The sequence below is a fragment of the Podarcis liolepis genome (genome assembly GCF_965112155.1).
Source record: "Podarcis liolepis genome assembly, chromosome: 3".
NCBI classification, from domain to species: Eukaryota; Metazoa; Chordata; class Lepidosauria; order Squamata; family Lacertidae; genus Podarcis; species Podarcis liolepis.
In genome coordinates, this window is record NC_139557.1 from 74,671,425 (window position 1) to 74,698,664 (window position 27,240).

General features: G+C 43.2%; 1 protein-coding gene across 1 annotated transcript; it reads left to right on the top strand.

Annotated features, from left to right (window-relative positions):
• The first annotated feature begins 10,686 nt into the window (after window positions 1–10,686).
• Window positions 10,687–19,043, top strand: LOC310703857 (sulfotransferase 6B1-like). The gene is made up of 7 exons (XM_083496644.1): window positions 10,687–11,000; window positions 11,811–11,944; window positions 12,413–12,502; window positions 13,408–13,534; window positions 15,900–15,994; window positions 17,019–17,175; window positions 18,198–19,043. The coding sequence occupies exons 1-7, from the start codon at window positions 10,799–10,801 to the stop codon at window positions 18,326–18,328; spliced, it is 936 nt and encodes a 311-aa protein (XP_083352770.1). The 5' UTR covers window positions 10,687–10,798; the 3' UTR covers window positions 18,329–19,043.
• Window positions 19,044–27,240: the final 8,197 nt, after the last annotated feature.

Below are 27,240 nucleotides of genomic sequence, written 5' to 3' on the forward strand. Positions count from 1 at the left end.
CGGATCTCCGGCTAGGGCGCGCGGCTGGCTGGCTGGCGAGGGAGCAGGTGGGGAGGAGGCGGGGGTCCTCACTCTCTTAGGAAACGCACCCGCGCGCCCGATTGCCACGAAGTCCGAAGGGTGCGTGTGTGGAATTAAAAAGCAAAAACGAGATACGGGCAGGGCAGGCAAAGAGTTTTCCGCAAGAGGATGGAGGGCAGGTTGAAGAGAAAATCATTCAGGATGAGACAGTCAAATCAGCCATGATAAAATGGGCTCAGGATATTGGGTATAACATCATGTTTGAGGACTGGGAAAGGTTATGGACCACCGGAATGAAATTCACGGCATGTAATGCCTTGAAGGAAAATATTATGAAAATGATTTATAGGTGGTACATGACCCCAGTCAAGCTTGCAAAAATATATCACCTGTCTGATAATAAATGTTGGAAATGTAAGGAGGCTGAAGGGACATTCTTTCACCTCTGGTGGACTTGTCCAAAAGTGAAGGCTTTCTGGGAAATGATCTATAATGAGTTAAAAAAGGTATTTAAGTATACCTTTCCCAAGAAACCAGAGGCCTTCCTCTTGGTGTTAAAGAAGGATAGAACTTTCTTTATGTATGCAACTACAGCAGCAAGAATACTTATCGCAAAATATTGGAAGACACAAGATTTGCCCACACTGGAAGAGTGGCAGACGCAATTGATGGACTACATGGAACTGGCTGAAATGACTGGCAGAATCCGAGATTTGGGAGAAGAAACAACGGAAGAGGACTGGAAAAAATTTAAGGACTATTTACAAAAACAATATAAGTTGTATGAATGTTAAAAATTTACACGATTCGGAAACTATAGCTTCAGCAATTAGATTTGGGAAATAGGAAATTATATTTTAAGTAAGAAAAGGTCAAAATCTAAGGTAATACTATGTTTAATTTAAGATATAAGTAACTGATGAAAAGTATGTTAAATTTAGAGGTATAGTATTTGAAAAGTACAAAATAAGGTACGAAACAAGGTAATAATTTGCTGATATCTTTATTATAAAGAATGCAGGGTAAGGGAGATGCGAGGAAGTCCAGTTAGTTATATAAAAAATGTGTTGAATGGTTGGTTTTCTTTTCTTCTTTTTTTCTTTTTCTTTTTCTTGTTCTTTTACTTTTTTCTTCAGTGTATGTTTCTAACTTTGTATTTGAAAACTTAATAAAATATTTATAAAAAAAGAAGAAGAGAAAATCCTTTCGCTTTTCTGGGGCGCAGGGAAGTCTCAGAGCCAGAGGTTGGGGAAGGGACCGCCTTTGCTCTGCCCTCTTCTCCCGTCTTAGATTCGCATGGGGGTCCCCGCCCGAGCTTGCCTGGCCACCGGGCCACACAAGGGCCGCGCTCTACGCGGCGCACCTTGCTAGCCGCGCAGCTGTCCTCCGCTGCCAATGACAAGCGGGCGACGTCGCGGGCGGGGAAGGCGTCGCTTTCTTTCCCGATCCTGCATCCTCCCAGTCTTCCAGCCCTTTTTTGGGTTGGAAGCTCGTCTCGTTCGCCCTTCTCCTTTCTTCACCCTGCGCGCAATTTTCCTCCCTCGTCTCCCTCCCCATTTCTCCTTCCTTCCTTCCTTCCTTCCTTCCTTCCTTCCTTCCTTCCTTCCTGACGGGCTCGGGCTTTGGCTCGGGCTCGGGCTTTGGCTCTGGCTCGGGCTTTGGCTCGGGCTCAGGCTCAGGCTCGGGCTCGGGCAGCCACAGCGTCGGCGGTGTTGGCGATCGGCGGCGCGGGGGGGATGGCCCTCCCGGGGGAGCCGGCGCTGCTCAATGGGGTTGCCAAGGAGACAGGCCGGCCGCCCCCCTCCCCCGGCCCGGCGCCCCCCGCCGCGCCGGTGCCCGTTATCGAGCTGGTGCGCGCCGGGCGCCCTATAAAAGCCGCGGACGCGCCCACCGCCGCCCGAGATTATTGGGGGGGCTGAGCCCCCCCAAACGATTTTTTGAGGGGGCTCTGGCCCCCTCAGGCCCCGTGGAGTCGGCGCCTATGTCACTATCTCTCTGTTTCTCTAGCCCAACTATCAGCTTGGTGTTGTGTTTTTTTTTTGTTCCCCTCCCCACAATGATCAGCTTAAACTTAAATATGTTTACTCTGAGTCAGAAGTAAGTCCATTTCCTTCAGCTGGCCTTACTCCCTGCTTAGGTGGGACCTGCTTAGGTGGATATTTCAGTTCTTACACAATGGTGCTGTTGTACTAAGTATCAACAGTGAAGATTAAGAGCAGACATGGACACACTTGCAAAAATATGCATGTCTGAAGGATCTTGTCATAATGGAGCTTTTGCAAAAACAAATTGAAGTGCAGAGCAATTCTTGTCAGCAAGTAGATTCTTGTGGAAACCTTGCATAATTCTTTCTCAGCCACAGTTGTACATGCTGGGTTTACCCTGATGACTTGATAATATGCATTTTGTATTTAAGCCTTTCCTGGCTGGAAATCAGGATAATCTTATCCATCTGCATATTGTAGTGGAAACAGAACTGCTTTCTTTCTTTTTCTGATGTTGTACTTCTCTCTCTCTCTCTCTCTCTCTCTCTCTCCGCCCCCCCCCCCCGACCACCTTACTCAATGCTGTACAGTGGTGCCTCAGGTTACAGATGCTTCAGGTTACATACGCTTCAGGTTACAGACTTCGCTAACCCAGAAATAGTACCTTGGGTTAAGAACTATGCTTCAGGATGAGAACAGAAATGGGAGGCTCCATTAGCTAAAGTGGTACCTCAGGTTAAGAACAGTTTCAGGCTAAGAACAGACCTCCAGAACAATAGGGCTGAGGCAGCCGAGAACATACTGCCCTCCTGTCATGGAATTCCACTCAGTATTGATCCAGGAGATGTTGCAGAAAACATCGGGGGGGAGGGGGACCACCTTAGACTGGAGGGGACTAATCAGATATTGCAGAATGGATCTGATGGCCTTTATTCTTTATAATCCTCTCTTTAGGGTTTGTTATAAGCAGGCAGAAGGCCTAATTCAGTTCAGTCATGCTGTGGCACATCAGACATTCTCCTTAAAAAACTAAAATAATATAACAATAAACTTGATTGGATTACAAGGTAACTTCAAAGATGGCCAGCTTCCAGTCATCAATGAGAGACACATTATAGTGCTTCTAAACCAACCAGAAGCACAAGGTTGTGTTTCCTCTCTCTAGTTAAATAAAAAAGGAAGCTGGAATTCATAGGTGATATCAGTGGTCAAGGCACATTAAGACATCACACTTTGATTTAATTGGCATATGTAATGATCTTTCTAAACACAACAAAATAGGATTCAGTATTTATTTTAGCACTTCTCCTAATGGGCCAATCTTTTTCAGCAAGGATAACAAAACATGAGATGGTCCCATGGCCAGGTGAGACTGAAGTGAGGTTTCAACAGTGGACCTTCAGAACACAGCTGATTCTACAAATCAAACATTTCACTAGTCACCACCAAGACATCAGTATTTTGTGGAAGAGATTCAGGTACATATGAGAAATGCAGGTTTGTGCAATTAAAGTGGATTAAAACTCTCTGTTTAAATGGGACGCGGTGGCGCTGTGGTCTAAACCACTGAGCCTAGGGCTTGCTGATTGGAAGGTCGGTGGTCTGAATCCATGCGATGGTGTGAGCTCCTGTTGCTCAGTCCCAGCTCCTGCCCACTTAGCAGTTCGAAAGCACTTCAAAGTGCAAGTAGATAAATAGGTACCGCTCCGGCGGGAAGGCAAACGGCGTTTCTGTGCACTGCTCTGATTTCACCAGAAGCAGCTTAGACATGCTGGCCACATGACCCAGAAAAACTGTCAGCTCCCTCAGCCAGTAAAGCGAGATGAGCGCTGCAACCCCAGAGTTGTTCACCACTGGACAACTGTCAGGGGTCCTTCACCTTTTTTAAAACTCTCTGTTAGCTTGGCACAACAAATCCTTTTGAAAAAACAATGATGCCATACATATCTCTTGTGGTTTGTAAAGAGATGGGGAAATACACTGAAAGGTGTGCAGTGAATAAATGATTAGCAGCAAGACATAAACACAGTGCAAGGAAAATGCTGACTGTTGTAGACCCTCCCTGCCATAAAATAAATGCATAATGAATGCTCAGTAAATCTGGAGGAGTCCTACAACAGGAGGGAAAATGTCACATTAGACTAACTGTGGCAACCTGATTCTGTTTTTTTTTTAAAAGAAGACACACAGGATTTTGTTCTGCACATCAGAAAAAGCAAAAGCTGAGACAACACTTTTCATTCCTTATGCCAAGCTCTGTTCCAGATCAACTGCAAGCTGCTGTTCCACATTCTTCAGTATGAAACATTTTTCTATATGCTTCAAGGTCTGGCAGAAACAAAAAGAAGATGCAAATCAAATTAAAGGGAGCCAAGGAAGTCGGCATGATAGCAGCTAATTACACCTGCAGATAAACAGTCCTGGCAAGGTTCCTTGGTTTTTTCCTCCCCCCTTGCCCTGAAGACAGTTTCTGAGCCCAGAGCAGTTCTACCATTATAAAAGGCCTGATGTTATATATAACTGGCATTCAACCAACATGCTTTAAAAATGATCCCCTGCATGTGTACGTTTGTAAAATTTACACATCAATGTTATATACATTTCCACAGATTTTTTTGCATTTTGCTAATGGCTTCATTCCTAAAAAGTTTGCATGAATAAGATAAATTGATTTCTTTCTTCTGCTCAGATCAACTCCAAAAGTAAAGTGATGAGGGGACCTCTAGTCTTCCTCTTGGTTTTTTGCAGTCTCCATCTATAACATACATTGGTACAAGAGTCAGGAGTTCTGTGCATAAAATACCTTGGCCTCCTGAAAATGTGGTTGGCTATCCTAATGGCAAAGAATGTATGCACAGGCTTCTGAGCATCCCTCTGGCATTTGTTTTAGACATTTTAATCTACCTTTGGACAGATGATAGTGCTCATATTCAAAATGTGATTTGAGCATCTTTCTTTGGTTTAGAGTGACACCCAGTGGTATGATAACAGACTAAACTTTAGGTCCCATCTCGCTGAGCAGTTTGAAGAGCCCTTTTCGACTGACGAGCTCAAAGGCCTTTGTCAGGTCTATGAAAGTGATGTACAAGGGTGTCTTCTGCTCTCGGCATTTCTCCTGCAGCTGATGCAGTGAAAAAATCATGCCGACTGTTGACCTCTGAGCCCTAAAGCTGCATTGTGACTTGGGATAGACCCTGTCAGTGAATGACTGTAGGCTGTTGAGGCTTTCCCCACAGTACTCAGCAGGGAACATTAGATATGGCTGGATAGTTAACACATTTCTGAAATGTTTGTTGTCATTTGGAAGTTTCCCAAAGTTCTAACTAGGGATATCCTACATTAAGACTTTTGTTTTAAATGTCTCCCCTTCCCCTAAAATAAATTTGTAAAATCAAATGATATGGTTTCTGGATTTTGGGCAAAGAGTTGATCTAAATATTCCTGGCATTGTTGGTGTATAGAGAGCCATCAAATTTTTATGTGACCCATAATGTGCCTTTCACTTAGTCCATTAATGCAATCGCTTAGGAAAAAAGGGGTCTCTGGCAAACTTGCCATATCCAAAGAGTTCTCTGATTATACATCAGACTGTGGAGGAAAATATGTGCCTTGGACTCCTTGGCAGAATGAAGGCTAACTATGCCAGTTCAAGACGTTATCAGATAATAATCCATGCAACACACCATGCCTAATATGTATTCTCACAACCCAATATTAAAACCTTGCACTTGAAATTTACTTTTCATTGATGAAACTTGAGGGTGTTAGATTTCATGAAGGAAGTTGGGTTGTTTCAACTGCCTTCAGATCGACGGGGAAATGTGCATTCAACTCGTGACACAAAGACCTAGATACCATAATAAACAAGTCGGGCAGGATTCACTCAATGAACCCCGTGAGTCGAAACCCTGTGCTAGGGCTTCCACTTGTGCAATGGGATTTCCCCCCTCTCCTGCCTACCCCACGCTCCCTGTGCCCCCCAAATTGGTTTGGGGAGTCAGGAGAATCTCCAGAGCAGCATATGGGCAGGGGGGCAGGGGGGATTACCATATTTTCCATATTTTTCGCTCTATAAGACGCACCCGACCATAAGACACACCTAGTTTTAGAGGAAGAGAACAAGAAAAAAAATGTTCTCTCCCTCTCTGCTCAGCGCCTCTCCAGCAAAGCAAAGCCAGGAGAGCAAGAGGGATCGGTGCGCACCGATCCTTCTTGCTCTCCTGGCTTCAGCAAAAGCTGCGCAGCCTGCATTCGCTCTATAACACACACACATTTCCCCTTACTTTTTAGGAGGGGAAAAGTGCATCTTATAGAGTGAAAAATACGGTATGTTACTCTTAACCAGGGCTTTTTTTTCAGCCGAAGCTTACCAGAGCTCAGCTCTGGCACCTCTCAGGTGAACGCCATTGCCATTCCAAGAGAACAAGGGGAAAGTTCATGGTGAGCTCCAGCACCTCATTTTCCTAGAAAAATAGCACTGTTCTTAACCATAGAACTGACTAGCAGGGAGGTGACCTTGGACCTGATCCTGAATGGTGGCCAGAATCGGATGTCTGACGTAAGTGTTGTCAAACTGCGTAGGAACACTGACCACAATGTTACCAAATGCAACAGATATGTAAGATAAGTAGATATGTAACAGATATGTAACAGATAAGTAGAAAGTCTGCTAAGACAATCTGCCAAGACAATCTGCCTTTTCTGAGGCAGCTCCATTCCCAGCAAGTCTAGAAACCAGTCTCACTAGTTTTGTTTAAGCAACTTAAAAATGTGAAACAATCCGCACTGTGTCGACAGAAGCCGAACAAAATTGTGGGAAAAATAAACATTGTTTTGAAGAGGAGGCTATTGGTCTTTCCATCCTGTTGGTGGCAGCACCTGAGTGGCAGACAATGGTGCTCATTGTTGTCACTTTGAGATTATTCTCAGTGTGGGGTGACTGCCAATTTCTATAACTTCATTCCCCATGATGTTCATATTTAGGCTGCAAGCCTAGCCACACTTACCTGGCAGGAAACCCCACTGAATTCAATGAGACTTATTTCTAAGTAGACATGGTTCGGATGGCAACCATGGTTAGTGTAAAGTAGGAGAAATCTGCAAGGAGAAATCTGATTCAACAACAGACAGTGTGTGATACAATGACACTGGACGAGGGCTTTTAAAATGGCCAAGGTCTCTCTGCATATAGGAAAAAACAAATAAATTGGTCTTCATTAGAAAAAAACTTTGCAGCAAACACATTCAACGTTGCATTATTACATATGTTCTGCCTGTCAGCTCATCCCTAGCTGTGATCCTATGCACAATTCCCCTCTATTTAATGAAGTGGGAGTGCATTCTGCATAAGCATGCAGAAGATTGTGCCTTTAAACTGCTGTCAAGATGGAGCTAGAGTGTGCTCCTTTAAAAACAGGCCAGAAGGTTTATGTTTGCTTTGAGTATTTTATTTTATTTATTTAATTTATAAAAAAAAATTTATATACCACAGTATCATAGAAATATATCACAGTGGTTTATAACAATATAAAAACATATGGTAAAATCATAAAAATTAAAAGCAAGTTAAAAGCAGAAGAGTTAACAACAAACACCATGCCCATCTCTTTTATGTTTTAGCATATGCTGTAAATATCACCTTTCTGCATGGGTTATGTAACGGTTTCATAAGCATGACACCACCTTCTCACAGTTCTCAGCAAAGGATTAAACACCATGGTGATGTAACAAGGCTCAAATGTTGATGGGATCTTTAAATGCCGCTTTTGTGTCAGAAATGCTTTGCTCTTTTGTTTATTTCTATAGCGTTAATCGTATTAGAACATTGTTCCTTACCACACTATGGACAAGCAGGGCTGGCACCCTTATGAGGTGGACTGAAGCAGGTCTCTCAGGCAGCAGAATCCTGCCACTACCTGGGGTCGTGTGGTGGCAGCTTCGAGCAAGATCTCATATAAACAGAGTTTGTTGCAAAAATTATTTTAAAATATATATATGAAAAATTATTTACAGTTGATTAGTATTTTTATATTATTTCTTGCAATTACTCTTATGATTCCCTTGCCCTTTTATAACAACAGTTTTTTCCCCAGTTCAGTGCAGTTCTTTTTGACATGTCTGAGATGTTTTGCATGTTCACGTAAAAACAGGTTGGAGGACATAATTGCTTTGCTGCAAGTGGGGCCTACTGGAGCCCTTCTTTCTGCCCTCCTGATAGCTCCCACAATCAGTTTGATCTCAGCTGCTCTGGTTCATCTGTTCCAGTCTGACATGTTAGACAAGTCTGACCTCTGGCCCCCAAAATGAAGGTAAAGATGCAAGTGATTATGAACAACAGCAAAAGGTGTGGCATTTTGGCTTTACCTTGACCAGGGGTCTGCAACCTTTAAGACAAAAAGAGCCACTTGGACCCGTTTCCAAAGGAAAAAAAACTGGGAGCTGCAAAACTCGTCATTATAAAAATAAGCTTTTTGTCACTTTTTTATTATTTCTTTGTTTGACCCCTCAGAATTACTCCTCCTCATAGAAATAAACGTTAAATTAATAAGTTACCTTTTTGTGTGTGTGTTCTTCACTCCCCTTCAAAACAGTGACCAGCGTACATGCCCCTTACAATGTAGTGGGCGGGCGGGAAGGTGACGTCGGGATGGTGCGTGACTAACGCACGCACCGCCCCCATGCGATGTCACAGCCAGTACAGTGCCTGCCACAGTGGGGAATGTTGGGGCGCACAATGCGCCTCCTCCCCTCGCTAGTATCCGCCCCGGAGCCGCGGCAAAGGTGTAAAAGAGCCACATGTGGCTCCGGAGCCATGGGTTGCAGACCCCTGACCTTGACTTTTACAATGTCACAATTAAAAAGGTAAAGCGACCCCTGACCATTAGGTCCAGTCATGACCGACTCTGGGGTTGCGGCGCTCATCTCGCTTTATTGGCCAAGGGAGCCGGCGTACAGCTTCCGGGTCATGTGGCCAGCATGACTAAGCCGCTTCTGGCGAACCAGAGCAGCACACGGAAACGCTGTTTACCTTCCTGCCGGAGCGGTATCTATTTATCTACTTGCACTTTGACGTGCTTTTGAACTGCTAGGTTGGCAGGAGCAGGGACCGAGCAACAGGAGCTTACCTGTCACGGGGATTCGAACTACCGACCTTCTGATCGGCAAGCCCTAGGCTCTGTGGTTTAACCCACAGCACCACCCATGTCCCTTCAATGTCACAATTACAGGTGTACCAAATACCATAGAGATTACTTGCTCCATTACATATAATCACAAATGTTAAGATGAGGGTGATTTTTTCTCCCATATATCTGTCAATTTCTGTCAGTTCCCATAAACATGACTCCATATAGTAGGCTTCTCAAGGGCACCCTTTTGTTTAATAGACATTTGAATGGTTGTGTTTCATTGTGTCTGCAGGGCAATGATGCGGAGTTTTCTTGCTCTTGTTCCAACCATCTCTTACCACATGATAGTGTAAAGTCATCCATTAGATCAATCAATTGCTCCTAAAAGTTGTTCTTCAGCAAATGTCTTATGTGAAGCTTATTGTTTCACTTTTGATAAACCACCCCAGGGAGTGGGCACAAAATATTTATGCCAGGTGCCATCTCACTGGGCCAAGTGAACTAAAAATCAAAGGAAGAACTTTCTTGGACAAAGCCTATCATCCTTAAATTGTGCACAGCCTCCAAATTGCTTCATAAGAGGGCTCATTTTGAACCTAAATTGTGATGTTTTTGAAATACTGGTCCATTAACTATCACATTTCTGTTCCACACAGCTTCTAGAACTTTGGCAAAACATGACACCATCCTCTCACGGTTCTCATGAAATAATTTGATACCACAATGATGTAACAAGGCTCAAATCTTCCTGGGATGTTTTAAATGTCTTCTTTTCTGCCAAAATTATTCACTCTTTTGCCTATTTGTTTTCTATAGCTATAATTGTGTTAGAAAACTCTCCCATAATGAATCAGAAGCAGCATGCAGAAGAGCATCAGATAATGTGAAGTCTTCTATTCTTGATTCAAAATAGGTTTCCAAACAGTTATCTTTAAGAAGAGGAGAGGACAAAATCTTACAGGGCAGCTGACAAACTCCTCAGGGGTGGGGATACCCTGTGAATCTGACCACAAACTCCATAATACAATTCAAACAGAGGATTAGTCGGTGTTGTTCACATAAAACATAACCCACAGTCAGTAGCAGTCCTGAGACAAACTCCTGCTAGAAAGAACAAATTATGTTCCCTGAAGACCAACCTTGACTGCCCAATATATAGGGTAAACACAAAGTCCTACACATAAGAAAGATGCCTCTTTCTTTTCCTGGCATAAATGCTTCTTTCTCCCCTCAGTGATGCTGTCTTGAATAACAGAAAATCTGTATGAAATGCATACCCCTTCAGAGTGCAGTTGTGCTGTTTTCGGGTTATGTATTATGCAAGTGTACCAGGGGGTAATTCCATGGCACCTTATTTTTGAAAGTGTGACATTTTGAAATCAGATAGGTCTTTTGGCTAAAAAACCCCAATGGTATTCAGTTCTTCAATTCCCCCCAACCCCTTTTGGGCCTAATCCAACACAATGTTTATGAGATTACTTTTAATTACTCTGACTGGAAGTTCTTTGTATAGAGCCACATCCCTATATACAGCTGTGTGACAGAGCAAGGGTTCTTCATCCGATTCTCTCTCCTCACAGATCTTACTAAAAGGAAGGCTTTGGCTTTCAGCCTCTCCACAGTGCTTTCCACTCACAGTGACTTGTGGGCAAGTAAGAGGAGAAAATGACCACAAACAGGAAGAAGTTTATTGCCTTAGTAGATAAGGCAATGGCTGATGCTGAAACGATGGCACCCGAAGAGCTAGTGTTTTCTTACAAGGGACTTTTGTTTCCAAGTACTGTTTGCAGCCTTGAGACCTTCAAAGCGCTTGAGTCCTTTGAAGCAAGGAGTGATGACGTCTTCCTAGCAGGATACCCCAAGTCTGGTAAATATCATTTGCTTGCTATAAACAGATGTCATGTTCAGAATAATTCTGAATGGTGGTTTGAGAGGGGTGGGAGGGGGCATAGCTCACACTGTTAAAATGAAATGTCCAAGGACCCATCCCTGATATGTCAGAGATATCAGGGCCAAAATATGTCACAGCTATCAGGACAAATGATTTGTGATTAGGAATCAATTAATAGTAACCACGAGGGAGGGGGCAACTAGACTGCAGTGCTGGCAAGGGGTGGTTTAGCTTCTTCTTCAACAACATTTTCAGGATTAAAATGTCCCCCTCCCCCCAAAAAACCCACCTTGCTCTTCCCCTACTTACGCTGGTACCTGCAATATATCTATACCTTTCTTCGATCAGGACTAATAGTAGATGAGGAGATTTCATGCATAAAGGGCCACTGAACCTCACTCCTTTAGTGTGACAATACTAATCTGATATTGCCACAGCCATGGCAGGTTTTTTTTTAAAAAAGAAAAAAAAATCATAACCATAGGAAATCACAACCACAATATCCACTACTGCATCTGCAGTGCACATCCATCCATGCCACCAGGGGTTTTGTTGTTAAAGTCTTTGCCTGGTGTCAAAATGACAAAAGTTTATTTTGAGAGGTGGTAATAAGACATGTGTGATATGTGTACTGTTCCCATTTTTACAATAATTTTATTAATTAATTCATTATATTTATGTACTTTTCATAAAAAGAAAAAGTTCCCTTGTACATTAGCACTGATAACTGTTTAATCGTTGTAGCTGTGAGGTAAAAACGTCATATTCCCTTTCTCCACTTTTCAGGTACAAACTGGGTTGGTCAGATCCTAACAGATTTAGTACTAACATCTACAAATAATGAAGACACAAGTAACCTGAATAATGAAGAACTGGAAGAATTTCCTTATCTTGAAGTTGGAGATCCAGAGAAGTACCAGGTGGATAAAAATGTGTTTACTAGGACTGCAGGAAAGGGACTCTGATTTATTCCAGTGATTTATTCTTTTATTAGTGACAGCTTGTATTGTATGTATAACATGATAAAGATGGCATTGTATCAGGGGATGAACTTTATATATCAATCAAGAAAGATGTTCTTTCATTCCAGAAAGATGCTGAACCATTTGCAACTATACTCTGTACCATTTTCAACCCTTTTCTTCACACAGCTGTTGAGAAAAGCTATTCCAAATGTCTTTAAATTACTTTTCTTGATCATCTTCTCTATCAACAACTTTTAGGTAGCAATCCTGTACACACCCCTGAACTCAATGGGGCTCACTCCTGAACATATATATACAGTATAGAGTTGCACTTCATTGTTGATTTTCAAATCTCTGTTTAACTTTCTGTTTGAAATGCTAAACCTTATTTACTGTCTCTCTGCCCCATACAATTTACCAAAGAGAATGGCAGATTTACCCTCTCGAAGAGTCATATTTACCCACCTCACTCCTCAAAATCTTCCTGCATCGGTCTTCAAGAAAAAAGCTAAGGTGAGTGAGTCTTCATGGTGTGGAGAACTTGCACTGATTTAGTAAACCAGTTACAGGTAGGTAGCCATGTTGGTCTGCCGTAGTCGAAACAAAATAAAAAAAATCCTTCCAGTAACACCTTAGAGGCCAACTAAATTTGTTATTGGTATGAGCTTTCGTGTGCATGCACACTTCTTCAAATACTGAAGAAGTGTGCATGCACATGAAAGCTCATACCACTAACAAACTTGGTTGGTCTCTAAGGTGCTACTGGAAGGGATTTTTTTATTTAGTAAATCAGGAAATTCACGGACATATCTGGAACACTGCAGCAGCAAGCAGCGTCTGCATGGAAATTGGCAAAATGTCTGGGGGGAAACGTCCAGTTTCTTTGTGATTTTGCAAATTTTTCTGTCCGGAGATTCACTTTTTGAAATATGACAACCCTAGATTTACTAAGCTCTCTAGTGGCTCATTGTCCATTTTAGAGTTTCAGTGGCATGTTATGCGGTGTTCTTGTGACAGCCAGTTTTGGTCTGCTGTTGTTGCTTTGCAAGGAGCCTCACTTGGCACCAACTTGTTGACCTTTTCAGTGCTAGGTGAAAACCTTTCCATTCACCCAGGACTTCATTTAATAACTTAGGTAACCTGGGCCTTTGTTTTTTAAGTGTTTATTTCTAATTTTGAATGAGGTTTGCTTTTGTTGTATACATGTAGATTTTTATTTATGGCTTTATTTATTTTGTATTTACATTACGTCTCCTCCTTCTCCTTTGTATTATGTACTGTAAGCAACAATATTTCTTGTGAGAGTTATGGGGCAGCACACATATGTCAACAAATAAGCAAGCAAATAATATTTTTATTACAACAGTTTTGTTAAAATCAGCTTTGTAAACATTATAAATATTGTTTTTTACTTATAGATACTGCTGCTCATTAGAAATCCAAAAGATGTGGCCACCTCGTTTTACCATTTTGTCAATCGGTTATCTCCTCTTCCCTCTTACAATACCTGGGATGACTTCTTTACAGCTTTTATGAATGGACAAAGTATGTTCCCTCATTTCCCAACTGAATGCATTGAGATTTATCGATAGATAACTATGCAAAGAAAAGCACTGTAGGCCCATCAGAATGACTGCATTAATTTGGATCAGTATCACAGTTTGATCAATTTAGTCCTGGGGTAAGGGAACTTTTTGGCCTAGTGGGACAACTCTGGTCCACAACCTGGACCACAACCTGGTTGCTAAACCTGGCCCACAACACCCTGTGGACCAGGTTGGGCAAGTGAGCGGGACACCTACTTAGCCATCTGATGTTACAATCGGTTGTTGTGGGACTTGGAAATGCAAAGTCCCTTTTGGCTAAACCTCACCTTTAGCTGCCCTTAAGTCAACAGGGCATGGCTTGACTAAAATGGCCTCAGAGGTGAAAAAGAAAGACTTGGCAGGCCAAATTTGGCCCACAAAATCCAGAACACCTTTGCGTCGTTGGGTTGGGGTTTATTTATTATGCTTTGAACTTAGATGACCGCCATTCACCGTCAATGCCCCCTCAGGAAATATGAATATGGATGCCTTGATTCATATTGGTGTGTTACCACTTCTTCCTCTTATTGTCTGTGTTCTTGCTTGCTTTGTATATAGTGATTATTATATATGGTGATTATTATTATTGTTATTATTAAATTTGTATATCACCCATCATCTGTAGATTTCAAGGCAGTTCACAACATAAAAATACATGCTAAAAACACAAAATACATGATAAAAACAAGAACAAAAACACAAACCAATAAACATTATAAACCTCCCTCCCCACCACCACTTCCCACAGACACATTTAAAAGGGGTATAAGATGTTAATCAGCCAAAGGCCTGGTTGAAAAGGAACGTTTTCTATCAATATCAGACTCTCCAAGTGTCTCTATTTCCCAGGAACATTTCTGATTTAGAGAAGCTGTCCCGGTTTCTGATTTTATCCCGGAACGTCCCATTTTCTTTAGGATGTCCCTATTTTCATTGGAGAAATGTTGAAGGGTATGGAATTATCTGACCCACGAGCCATCTGAAGGCAATCCTGTATAGGGAAGCTTTTTAAAAATGTTGAATGTTGAATTATGTTTTTATATATGTTGGAAGCCGCCCAGAGTGGCTGGGGCTACTCAGTAAGACGTGTTGGGTAGAAATAGTAAAATTATCATTATGGAATGGGACACCCCCATTTTCATCGGAGAAATGTTGGAGGGTATGTAATACTCTGCTACTGCACCTTTGGGTTATTAGTCATGCTCATTATGTCACAGTATTTTTTTAAAGGAAAGAAACAGGGATATGATTCATACTTTGTTTGACCCCATGCCCATTACAGCCACCGGTCATTGTCTTTAATTCCAGAAGTTCAGAAAGTAGAGGCTGGGAATCTTTTTTATCTCAAGGTCAGCCTTACAGGGGTCACAAGCCAGTGTTTGGAGAGACCAGAGGCCAGAGTTAGAAATGTAAATTCTACCTTTGTACAGTAAACTGATCGCTATACAAACATACCCCTTTGTTCTCTATCCAGACAAGTATAATGTGTGGGCAGAGCTGGTGTACATATTCCAGTCAGACAATGACATTCAAGGAGGGTGTGAAGCAGGACTAAGAGGGGTGTATAGCTTGAGGAGAAAGGCGTGTGGCTGTGGAAAAGTGTGGTGTTTGAAAGGTACTGAGGGCCAGATATACAGGTTGATCTAAATGATGCTCCTCCTTCTACACCAGGGTAAGAGGCCATCTCTCTCTCATGGCCCTTGGTTAGGAAATGCCAGGCCTTCAGATTCTTCACATATATTAAGGAGCATCTAGGGGAAAACCCTAGTTTGCCCATGGTTTCAAATTGCATGCTTTCTCTGGGCAGGGGTAAATAGAAGAAAAAAGGTGTATGGACAGGGCTGCCCCCCCCCATGAGACAGGGTGAAACAGAAGCCAAAGAGGTGGCAGCACCAGGTACCCCACTCACCCTGGTGCCTCTGGAGAAGTGGCACTGATTTCAAGTGAGATTTCATAAGAGCTCACCAGAAACCAGTGTCTTCTCTGCCACCGTTGGGGGCATTGCCTTTTTGGCTTCCCATGGTGGCGCAGGGGCAGGGTAGTATGGCAACAAATTCCCTTTTTACCTCAGATGGCAAAAAGGGGTGCACTTTCCACTGTGTATGGAGCTATGTCTGCAGACAAATGCCGGCTCCCACGGCCTATAGATCGAGATGAGCGTGCAACCCCAGAGTCATCCGCGACTGGACCTAACGTTCAGGGGTACCTTTACCTTTAATGATATAACATCTACACCTGACTAGCAAAGCCTCATTATATTCAGAATTCACAGGAATGTTTTGATCCTCAACTAACCAGCCTTGTATTTCTATCTTTCCTTGCAGTGGTCTGGGGCTCTTATTTTGACTTTGTTTTTGAATGGAATAAGCATGCTGACGACGCAAATGTCATGCCAATCACGTATGAGGAGCTGAAGGAGGTAAGTGCTTTGCTGTGTGGAGGATGCCCTGCACTTTTGGCAACGGGCATTGCTGAATCCTGGCCATGCGGCTATAAATAGTCAAGACAACGATGCCTAATGGTCACCTCAATTGGAATACAGTGGTACTTCTGGTTACGAACTTAATCCGTTCTGGAGGTCCGTTCTTAACCTGAAACCATTCTTAACATGAGGTGCGCTTTCACTAATGGGGCCTCCCACTGCTGTTGTGCCACCGCTGCGGCACTTCCGCTCGCATCCTGGGGCAAAGTTCGCTACCAGAAGCACCTACTTCCGGGTTAGCGAGGCTTGTTACCCGAAGCCTTCATAAGGAGGGTGCTATGTTTCCCGAGGTTCCACTGTACAAGAACCAGTCGAAACACTTGTATTACATCAAAATGTATGCGTCTTTCTTTGTAGAGATGTATCTAGCATAAAGTAATTATAATCTTTGAGTGATATGTTATTGAATGACCAGTAAAGGCCTTAGAATCACAGCAAGCTGCCTTATATTGTGTCGGATGATTGTTCAGTGGCAGACTTTGGGCTCTCAAATTCCAGCGGCACCCTGCGTGATACTAAAATTTGGTGCCCCCGCTTCTCACACTTCATTCTCCAGCACTTTTTTAATCCACTCATTCTACCCCATTGTTGTGGTGCCCCTTGCAGCATGGCACCCAGTGTGACCACACCAGTCACCCCACCCTAAAAATGCTGACTGACAGTGCCTGTCCAGGGTTTCAGCCAAGGAGCATTTCTCAGCCCTATCTGGTAATTCCCAGGATTGAACTTGGGACAGATTCTCTGCTGTTGAGCTATTGGCCCTTCTTTCCTTCTATCCCTCCTTCCACAAAGTGCCTTGGTAGTTCCTACATCCTATGGTTCCTGGCAAAGTCTTCCAAGAAACCGCAGAACTGAACCCTCCATGCTTATACATTGTAGACCCCACAATGATTGCATTTTTGACAATTCCTCCAGAAACAATTAATACTTAACGTTGCATATTTTACTTTCCTTACTTCAGAATAGACCTTTGGGAGTGAAACGGATAAGTGAATTCTTTGACTTGCAACTAACTGATGACAAGATTCAAGGGGTTGTGGACAGAAGCAGTTTCAAAGCTATGAAGGAAAACGCTGGAAAAACCCATGGCACATTTGGTGAAATTCTTTTCCGCAAAGGTAAACTTCAAAGACAATGTTAATGTTCTGTTAGAGTTTAAAAATAGCTGCAACCAAATAATTGCATGTCCAGGGGCTCTGGGTGCCTGGATTGTTGATATAGCTGCATTTCAGTCAAAGACAGAGCAGGAGGGAAATAGACGGGTCAGGGAGAGGAGGCCTTTCTTCCTGTCAACACTGGAACTGCTGTGGCAGTCTGATAAGAAAGAGGGTGGGAAAGAGGGAGGAGTTCTCCGACTCATCTTAAAATCCAAGCTGGAGAAGAATTTTGAGGACCACAACATTTCCCTTATGTTGATGGCAAGATGGTGATGAAAGGTTGGTTGATGAGTTTCATATGTGAAACTAAGGAAGTGTGGACTCTGGAAGCATCACTAAGAGCACATCTCCTGATCCAAGGAACAGAATGGCTTGGTGGCCTCATTGTGACATTAGGAGTGGTAGTCATTTATTGAGGCTCCATCTGCAACACATATTTTAGCCATTATTTGGCTTCCCCAAAGAATTATGGGAGCTGTGATTTGTAAAGGGCACTGGAAGTTGTTAGGAGAGCCTGTTCACCTCACAGAGCTATAGGGCTCAGAGTGGTTTAATGTTCAACCTCTCTCTTCAGGAAACTCTGGGATTTGAAACTGTGAGGGGAGTAGGAGTCTCCCAACAACTCTCATGAGCCTTAACAAACTACAGTTCAAGAATTATTTGAGGGGAGCCATGCCTGTTTAATATTGCATTCAATGTATAGTGCAGATGAGGGCTCAGATTAGATCATCAGTCTAGCCCCATCTGGGCTTTCTCAGAAGATATTTTCTCTTTAGTTCGGAGTATTGCCCAGTCTTCTCTTCCCTTTCTCTGAGGAAGACACACCAGTGAGCAGATTTGGTTTCCGAAAGCAATAGCACACCAGTGGATAGGGGGGAAATGTTATTAGAGCACCCTGATTCTGGAATTGCGGGAGAAGTTGTCAATTGATCAAAACGTATTGCTTGAGGATATCATTATTAATGATATTCTACTCTGTTCAGGAGGAGTTAGTGACTGGAAGAATCATTTCAGTGAAGAGCACAACCAAAAAATGGATGCAACTTTTGAAGAGCGCTTGGGTGGAACAGAATTGGGAAGAAAGTTAAAATATGGGGTGTACTGCAAGGCTTGAAGTCTTGACCCAGAGCCAATCCTACAGCTAAGCTTGTTTAAACTGAGCATAATGAGGGGAGTGGCAAAGCTCAAAATGTTATGTCTGTATCTAGTAGAGATGTGCAACTCCCATCTATTTGTATAGAGGCATTTACAAGTTGCATTCAGCAGTGTCCAGTTTATGTACCTGTGTACACAATAGTTCAGCTATACAAATCAAGAAGTGTGCACTCTTTCACACAAACATTTGTACATGTGAGGTGTACCCTTTTAAGTGTAATGTGTGAACTGTCTTTTGTTACTTTGTGAACATATTGTTATAGACTTAGGGTAAACCCTGGAAGTTAATAAATGCTAGGGTTTTGGTTATTTGTGATATGAAAGGAGAATGCAAGCTGCAAAGGAATTCCGGGGCTGGCTTACGCAAACAAACCTGCTAACGTGATAAAAAGGTGTTGATGGACCATTGCAGAGAGGAATCCTTTAGCCTGGGGAGTGAGCTGTTACCAAGGTGATGGGGTGTGTTTGAGGGGACAGGAAGAGAGAGTTTTTGAGCAAGGGTTGCTGGGAGAAAGAAGGAGAAAGAAACGGCTGAGCTCTGTCTTTGGAGTGTGCTGGCTACAGGCAGCTTATGCTGCTGCCTCTTGGAATGACTATGCCTTAAGATCTGGACTCTCTTCATGCAGACTGAAGGTGTAAATAGGTGAATAAACCATATTTCTTAAAGCATGACAGTCTCCACCGTGTCTTCTATTCTCCAAAGGGCAACAGACCCTATGTGTGCGCCTGGGACCCCATGGACTCTTGCCACTGCTTTTGTAACACTGCTATACAGTGGTGCCCTGCAAGACGAATGCCTCGCAAGACGAAAAACTCGCTACACGAAAGGGTTTTTTGTTTTTTGAGCTGCTTCACAAGACGGAAACGTCTTGCAAGTTTGTTTCCTTTTTCTTAACACCGTTAATACAGTTGCGACTTGACTTCGAGGAGCAACTCATAGAACGCGGTGTGGTAGCCTTTTTTGAGGTTTTTAAAGACTTTGTTGATTTGTGAAGCTTTTCCAAAACTTTCCCGACACCGTGCTTCGCAAGACGAAAAAAATCGCAAGACGACAAAACTCACGGAACGAATTAATTTCGTTTTGCGAGGCACCACTGTACAAGTCAAGAAGTGTGCACTCTTTCACACAAACACTTGTACATGTGAGGTGTACCCTTTTAAGTGTAATGTGTAAACTATCTTTTGTTACTTTGTGATCATATGTTGTTTTGTTTCATTCCTGCTTTGTAAGGTCATTTCATGAATGAATGAAGATTTGCTTGTGTTTTCCAGTGATTTGAATGGCAAAGTCCAGGGCCGTAGCTAGGGGGTGGTGAGGAAGGCCCCCAATGGGGGTGCAGGCGAGGCCTCCCCCCAGAATCGGCTTTAAAATATGGCCATAAATATGTCTATAAATAAAAATATTGATTATTGCCTCATAAAAATGGGTTTTAAATAGAGGGGGGTTGGAGGAGATGCAGAAAGAAGAACTAATTTGTCCGTGGTTAGGGGCTGTGGGCTCAATCTTGAAGGTTCTGCCAGGGGTGCAAGATCACCTAGCTATGGCTCTGGGAAAGTCCCAGGGAGCCTATAGTGTTTACAGTTCTGAACATAACTGTATGAAATCTGCAGGGATTGAAGGCAGGGCATCAAAATTTCAGTCAAATAGGACCAAGGGTTTTGTTTTGTTTTCGTGCCAAGCACTTTACAGATGAAACATTTTAAAATGTTTCTGCTGCTAGACCTTCTGCTGGTGAAACTCATAAGGAATGTTGAGGTGCCCTTGAGGAAAATCTCTCCAGGCATGCGTCTGGCATCTTCATTAGACAGCTTTCAGAGAATGCTGCAGATGCAACTCTTTACCCTGGCTTTTGACCCTTGAGGTGTATGTTTTTAGGATCCACATTACCTATTAAAAAATTCAGTCTCCCAAAAACATATAGCCAAAACACAAAGCTGTCTGTTGGGGGGAAGTGTGCATAAACATGAAGAGATTGGTTAAAATATCAAATGGAAATGCATTATATTAGGGAAAATTGCTTGCAAAAATGTGTGCAAAGTCAAAAGTGCATACAAAAATGTGTATGTTTGGATAGATGCACACAAAACTGCTGATTCATTTTTAAGAGGAATTTTAAAAAGTAATAATTATGTACTGAAATGACTTGATTTGAAGATTGGAAAAATGGGAAACTGAAAGAAATGGAAACTGACAGATTCGAGCATCTCTACCTGGGTCTTACTTTTTTCCACACCTCCATGGTATCCCTGTGCTGTATGGCATACCTGTGTGGAGTCCTGGTCAATTGCAGCAAGTTGGAGACTTGATGGATGACAGAACTGGGGGCAGGAACAGGCAAGAGAAACTATGGTGCCCTTATCTCTTAGAACATAGGGGTATTTAAAGGCCTATAACTGTGCTTTCATTTTGATATATAGAATCCGTTGTCAAGGTTTTATTATAGCCATTGGCCCATAATGTGTACTTTCCTCTTCTGAAGAGCCATTTAATCATTTATTATATGCTCACAGACCCATTAATCTTCCAAACCATTTAACTGTGATGCAACAGGTGCAAAGATCAAACATGTTTGATTTGGTCATTCTAGGACTGGCAAACAAATTAAATGACCCAGTATCTCAAATAAAAGCTCACTGAGAGGCAAACTAGATGTCAATACTGTGCAGTAAGTACAGATTTGTTTGATGTGGTGTTTTTTTTAATTACACAAATTGTCACTGCAAGTCCCTATTTATTTACTTGCACTTTGATGTGCTTTCGAACTGCTAGGTTGGCAGGAGCGAGCAACGGGAGCTCACCCCGTCACGGGGATTTGAACCGCCGACCTTCTGATCGGCAAGTCCTAAGCTCTGTGGTTTAACCCACAGCACCACCCGCATCCCTTCCTTTCACTGTACACTGACCCAAATTGGGAGAGCCACACCCGCAATTTGCAAAGGAAACAAAATCCCATTAAAATGGATCAAAGTTGTTTTAACAAATGCAAGTTGCCACATATGAGGGCGGGAGTGCAGGGAGAGGGTTTAATGCAGCTCAGACCCACAACATAGTATATGTCAGGCTTCCTCGGCCCTCCAGATGTTTTTGTCCTACAACTCCCATGATCCCTAGCTAGCAGGACCAGTGGTCAGGGATGCTGGGAATTGTAGTCTCAAAACATCTGGAGGGCCGAGGTTGAGAAAGCCTGGTATATGTGCAATGAATTCAAGCAGTCCACACTTGGCTTCTGAATGGGATTGCCTCTCCTCTCCAGTGCTGGCAATTTGTGTAAAAACCTCCAAAGCAAACTGCATTTACAGGCACAACTATATACCCATGATGGTGTACAATGCAGCGGAATTACCATAGAACTTTTGTTGATTTTGGATATTAGGTTGTACCTCGACCCATGATCAAGCATGCCTACTGAAAACATATTTGCTGTCAAGGAGCTGTCAAGCAAGCCAGGTCAACCACAGGGCAGGCACATACATGGGAGACGCGGAATGCAATTAACTTTTTATCCATAGAAAATAACAACACAGTAGAGTCCTCTGGTTCATCTTAATCCAGCTGAGATGTTGCTGAAACTGACCACTAGCTCCACCCACTAGGAGCCAGTGTGGTGTAGTGGTTAAGAGCGGTAGTCACGTAATCTGGGTAACCGGGTTCGCGTCTCCGCTCCTCCACATGCAGCTGCTGGGTGACCTTGGGCCAGTCACACTTCTTTGAAGTCTCTCAGCCCCACTCACCTCACAGAGTGTTTGTTGTGGGGGAGGAAGGGAAAGGAGATTGTTAGCCGCTTTGAGACTCCTGAAGGGGAGTGAAAGGCGGGATATCAAATCCAAACTCTTCTTCTTCTTCTTCTTCCCCCTCTAGCCTTTCGCTCTGGATCCCTCACAAGCAGACGAAGGCTGCGTCAAGGGGGTGAGCGAGGAGTCTGCCTGGTCTGTTGCTCAGCAACTTGCAGGAGAACCAGCGGACTGGGACTGTCCTGATGCTGTGTAGCTTCTGATTGTTCTCTGTCTGAGTCTGCACTCACACTGTGACTCTCAGCCTCTAAGCCTGTCCTAGAAGGCTCTCCTTCTGACCCCCCTTGATCACTCAAACTCCCTGCTTCTAGCACCTCCCAGCTAGTCCCGTCTGCAGACTGATCTTTAGTGTTCCACCACCAGGATCCGGGATCTAAGTCGTTGTCTTTTGTGTCCTCCCTGGGGGGCTCTTGGGTGGGTGGCTCCCACCACTCTTCCTCATCTAGCCATTCCTTGACATTTGCTCACCTGAACTTTAAGGAGATAAACCTGTTCTGAATCCAGCTGTGCTTGTGGTGTGTTGTAAATCGTGCTATTTTCATTACATCGTGCCTTAGGCTCCTTTAGAGGGAAGAACAATGTATAAATACAATAAGTAAAATAATAAATGACAAAATGAAGTCAAGGAAACCCAGGTCACATATTCACTCATTTGGATCCAACTCCCCAAATTACAATTTAACCAGGGCTTTTTTTTCAGCTGGAACTCACTGGAACTCAGTTCTGGCACCTCTCATGTGGGAGTCATTGCCGTTACAAGAGAACAAGGGAGGCACTCATGGTGAGATCCGGCACCTTTTCCCCTAGTAAAATAGCACTGGATATAACCCAAAATGCTGGTATGTTTAATAGAAATGTGATTTATGGCTCCAGTGTCTTTATTTCTAGAGGCTCCCTTGTCTGAGTGGAGGGAATTCCAGAGCACCTTTGGAGGACTGAGCTCTGCCATTGGAGACGAAAGGCCAAGCTGCACATGTTCTTAATGGTATCACTTGCAGTGCATAATTTCTCTCTCCCAAATAGCCAGCTGTTGGGCTACGGGGGGAGGGGAGGGCTCCACCATTCCTCTGCAGTCCAGTCCCTGACACCAGCATAGGGGTCCTCATTTGGATTGGGGCCCTGGCTTGAAGATAGCGGTAGGGATAATTTAGATAATTTATTACAGTCAAAGACCAGCTCGCGTAACACAATAAAAACAGCGTTCATAAAGATAAAATATACAATCGGAGCAGATTGCAGCAATAGCTCATGAGTTAAAATTGAGATATATACATACACCCGTACAACTGAGATTTGGGCTACCATAAAAATTGACCCTGAGGCACCCCAAAGGGCGACTTCAGCATTTCCCTATTTATTCTAGAGGATGATCTGTGCCTACAAATCTGGGTGCAGAATCTGGCTACCAGCCAGGTCGTCTTGTGATCTTTGCTTAAGAGGAAAGAATTAAGTTTAGACTTGTCTGAAAAATCGGCGAGCCTCTTCAGCAAAGGATCAATGCTGTCTCTATGAATCTCAACATAAAAAGGACATCTAAAAAATATATGTTCGGGGCTTCCTATTTCCCCTAATGGGCAGGTGCAAAGTCTCTGTGCGTACAGGACTCTTCCATAGGAGCCTTCCAGAACCGGTAAGTGCAAGGCCGAGCTTCTTGCAAGAGTGAAAGCCCTTCTTGTGCTTCTGGATGTGAGGAATTTCTGGATGTGAGGAAATAGAGATATGTTGCTGGAGCAGCCACGTATCTCCCGTTTTCTATGATTTCATAATCGGGGACCCTTGTACAGTCCTGTTGTCTCTCTATGTCCATGATACTTTGCCTAACCATGGATCTACTTTGTCCAGGCCCATAGTTATGAGGGTTTGGGGAGCAAGGCCCAGTTTCTGAGGAGTGTTTAAGACTGCTGTCTGCCAGCCAGACTGAAACTGGTCGCTCAGAATCAATGGGGCTATTTCTCGGGGGAGCAGTTTCAGAGTTAGCCAGAGTTTCCCCCTTTTGCCCTTGCTATGGTCCTGATCCAGATCAGCTCCTTTGCACCTGCAATTTGCATGAGAAAAAGCATTCCCATTCACTTCAGTGGCAACTTTCAACCATCCATGGACATTGCAGGTGCAGGGGGGTCAGATCAGGACCATGGGTTTTGAGTGGGGGCAAAGAGAAAAAAGTTCCCATCTCTCTTGCTGTCTGACTCAAAACCACCACACATGACTATTTCTGAAAGAAGATAAAACCCCAATAAATGCAAGAGCAAACAATGGGATTAACATAATTTATAGTATTTGCCCTACCCTCATTACCTCCAGAATAACAGGTTTTTCCCCATTTACAGGTGATGAAAAGGCATATCAGGCATAGAGACATGCAGTTGGACAGGGAATGCCCAGGTTTTGTTCAAGGGGTGAAACTTCCCCTTTAAAATCCCCGAAACTGGTTTTGTTCTAAACCAGCCACTTAATCCCTTCCTTCTCTACACTGAATGTTTATTTAGTTAGTTGTTTCGCAGGATTTATATACTGTTTGAATGTTGTGAAACCTCAGAGGCTTAGAAAAATCTACATTTTTAAAAACAAAGTGGTTTACTTAAGAAATTATGTACTTGTGTTGAGTTTTCCAATAACCACTCAGAGCACAAAAGCTTCTGCTGACTTTGTCATTTGAACCTGTTGCTGATGTGAATATTTATTTATTGTAATTAAAACTCATTTTTTCCTCCAGTGAGTCCAACGTGGCATCCATGGCTATGCTCTACTTCATTTAACCCCCCCCCCAACAACCCTGAGAGGGAAGGTTAGGGAGAAAAACAGTGACCAGCCCAAGGTTGCCCAGTGAGCTTCATGGCCAAGCAGGGATTTGAAATCTGGTCTCTCAGGTCCTAGTCTGACACTCTAACCACTATACTACACTGCCTCTATAATCTCTCCACCCTCAATCCAAGGCCAAGCATGTTTGCTTTGTCTGTCATGAACTAGACAATGGAAGATAAGAAGCTGGAGACTGGGATGGGATTTGCAGTGCACACTCAAACCTCAGCCTCTTTCGGCATTGTGCATTGATATGATGCAGAGGCGAGCTCCCTATGCCTTGTGGGAGATGTGCGGCACCCCTACATCTCCTTTGGTGCAGGCTCCTCAAATTCTCATTGCCTTGCACGTACTGCCTCTGCCATTGTTGAAAAGTGCCACCACTACCGCAAAATATTGCTGAGACAGGAATAGATTCCTGCATGCAGACTGCAGACGTCAGAGTGACCTTTCTGAATGCTTTCTGTTCCCCTCCCCCAAAGAGTGGGAAAACATCAAGTTTGCTGATGACACTGAATTGTTCAAGGTTGTTAAAACAAAAAGAGATTATCAAGAGCTCTGAAAGGACTCCACCAAACTGAGTGAATGGGCAGTAGAACGCCAAATGCAGTTCAACATAAACAAGTGTAAAGTGATGCATGTTGGAACAAAAGACCTTAATTTCACCGTTGCACTCATGGGGTATGAACTAGGGGTGATGGACCAGAAGGAAGACCTTGGGGTCATAGTAGATAGCTGGATAAAGATGTCGACCCAGTGAAGATGTCGGCCTCAGTGTGCAGTAGCTGCTAGACTAGAGACTTTCCACCTCTGTGCTTCCCATTTGTAAAATGGGAAACAGAATTAGTATTCTGTGGTGCTCTCCATGCATAGGTTTGTAAACTTCCATCATGTCATTTCTTACTCATATTTTCTCTAAACTAAAAAGTTCCAAGCACTGCAATCTTTATTCATAGGGAATCACTTGTGGTTGTTTTCTGCACCTTTCACAACTCTACAATAATCCTTTTTTAACTGAGGCAAGCAGAACTGTATAAACAGTAATACAAATGCGGTTGCATTATGATGTTGGCAGTTTTCTTTTCAATTCCTTTCCTGATGATCTCTAGCACAGAATGTGCCCTTTTCACAATTGCCAACATGGAGCCACCCAGATCTTGTTAGGCTCCAATTTGCATCAGCCAAGCCAGCAAGGACAATTGCCCAACAAGAACTGAAGGGCACCACCTTGACTACCCCTGCTATACATGCCCACTTAAAAGTCAACCCAGTTGTTTTCATTGGGGCTTATTTCCATCAGGTAAGTGCTTATAGATCTGCAGCCTAAACTGCTTATAAAAACTTCCTTTCCTAATACAGTCGTACCTTGGTTTTCGAACAGAATGTGTTCCGGAAGTTCGTTCGACTTCCGAAACCAAAGCACGGTTTTTGATTGGCTGAAGGAGGCTCCTGCAGCCAATCGGAAGCTGTGGAAGCCCCGTCAGACATTTGGCTTCCAAAAATAGTTCGAAAACCAGAACTCTCACTTCTGGGTTTCGATCATTCGGGAGCCAAAACATTTGGGAACTAAGCTGTTTGAGAACCAAGGTACGACTGTACTTTCCTACATATATGTATGCTACTTGTGTGACTTGATATGTAGGCTGCTGTTGAGAACAGCTACTTGATTTATACACTTTTAGTGCTTGCTTTCTCCATATGCCACTGTTGGAATCTGGATTGTGTGAAAGGTTGATCTGTGTTGGCCTGGTTTTGTGGATGGATATATTATTTGGTTCCCAGAAGTGCAAGCTGGATTTTGAAGGGGCAGAGGAACCAGAGACCAAATTGCAAACATGCGCTGGATTATGGAGAAAGCTAGAGAGTTCCATAAAAACATCTACTTCTGCTACGCAAAAGCATTTGACTGTGTCGACCACAGCAAACTATGGCAAGTTCTTAAAGAAATGGGAGTGCCTGATCACCTCATCTGTCTCCTGAGAAATCTCTATGTGGGACAAGAAGCTACAGTTAGAACTGGATATGGAACAACTGATTGGTTCAAAATTGGGAAAGGAGTACGACAAGGCTGTATATTGTCTCCCTCCTTATTTAACTTATATGCAGAATTCATCATGCGAAAGGCTGGACTGGATAAATCCCGAGCTGGAATTAAGATTGCCGGAAGAAATATCAACAACCTCAGATATGCAGATGACACAACCTTGATGGCAGAAAGTGAGGAGGAATTAAAGAACCTTTTAATGAGGGTGAAAGAGGAGAGCGCAAAATATGGTCTGA

What these genes read in the sequence shown, in the direction of transcription:
- LOC310703857 (XM_083496644.1), top strand. Translation starts at nt 10,799, where the DNA reads ATGACCACAAACAGGAAGAAGTTTATTGCCTTAGTAGATAAGGCAATG. An exon ending in TCTTCAAGAAAAAAGCTAAG is followed by an intron (nt 12,503 to 13,407) that starts GTGAGTGAGTCT and finishes TTTTACTTATAG; the next exon opens with ATACTGCTGCTCATTAGAAA. An exon ending in AGCTTTTATGAATGGACAAA is followed by an intron (nt 13,535 to 15,899) that starts GTATGTTCCCTC and finishes CTTTCCTTGCAG; the next exon opens with TGGTCTGGGGCTCTTATTTT.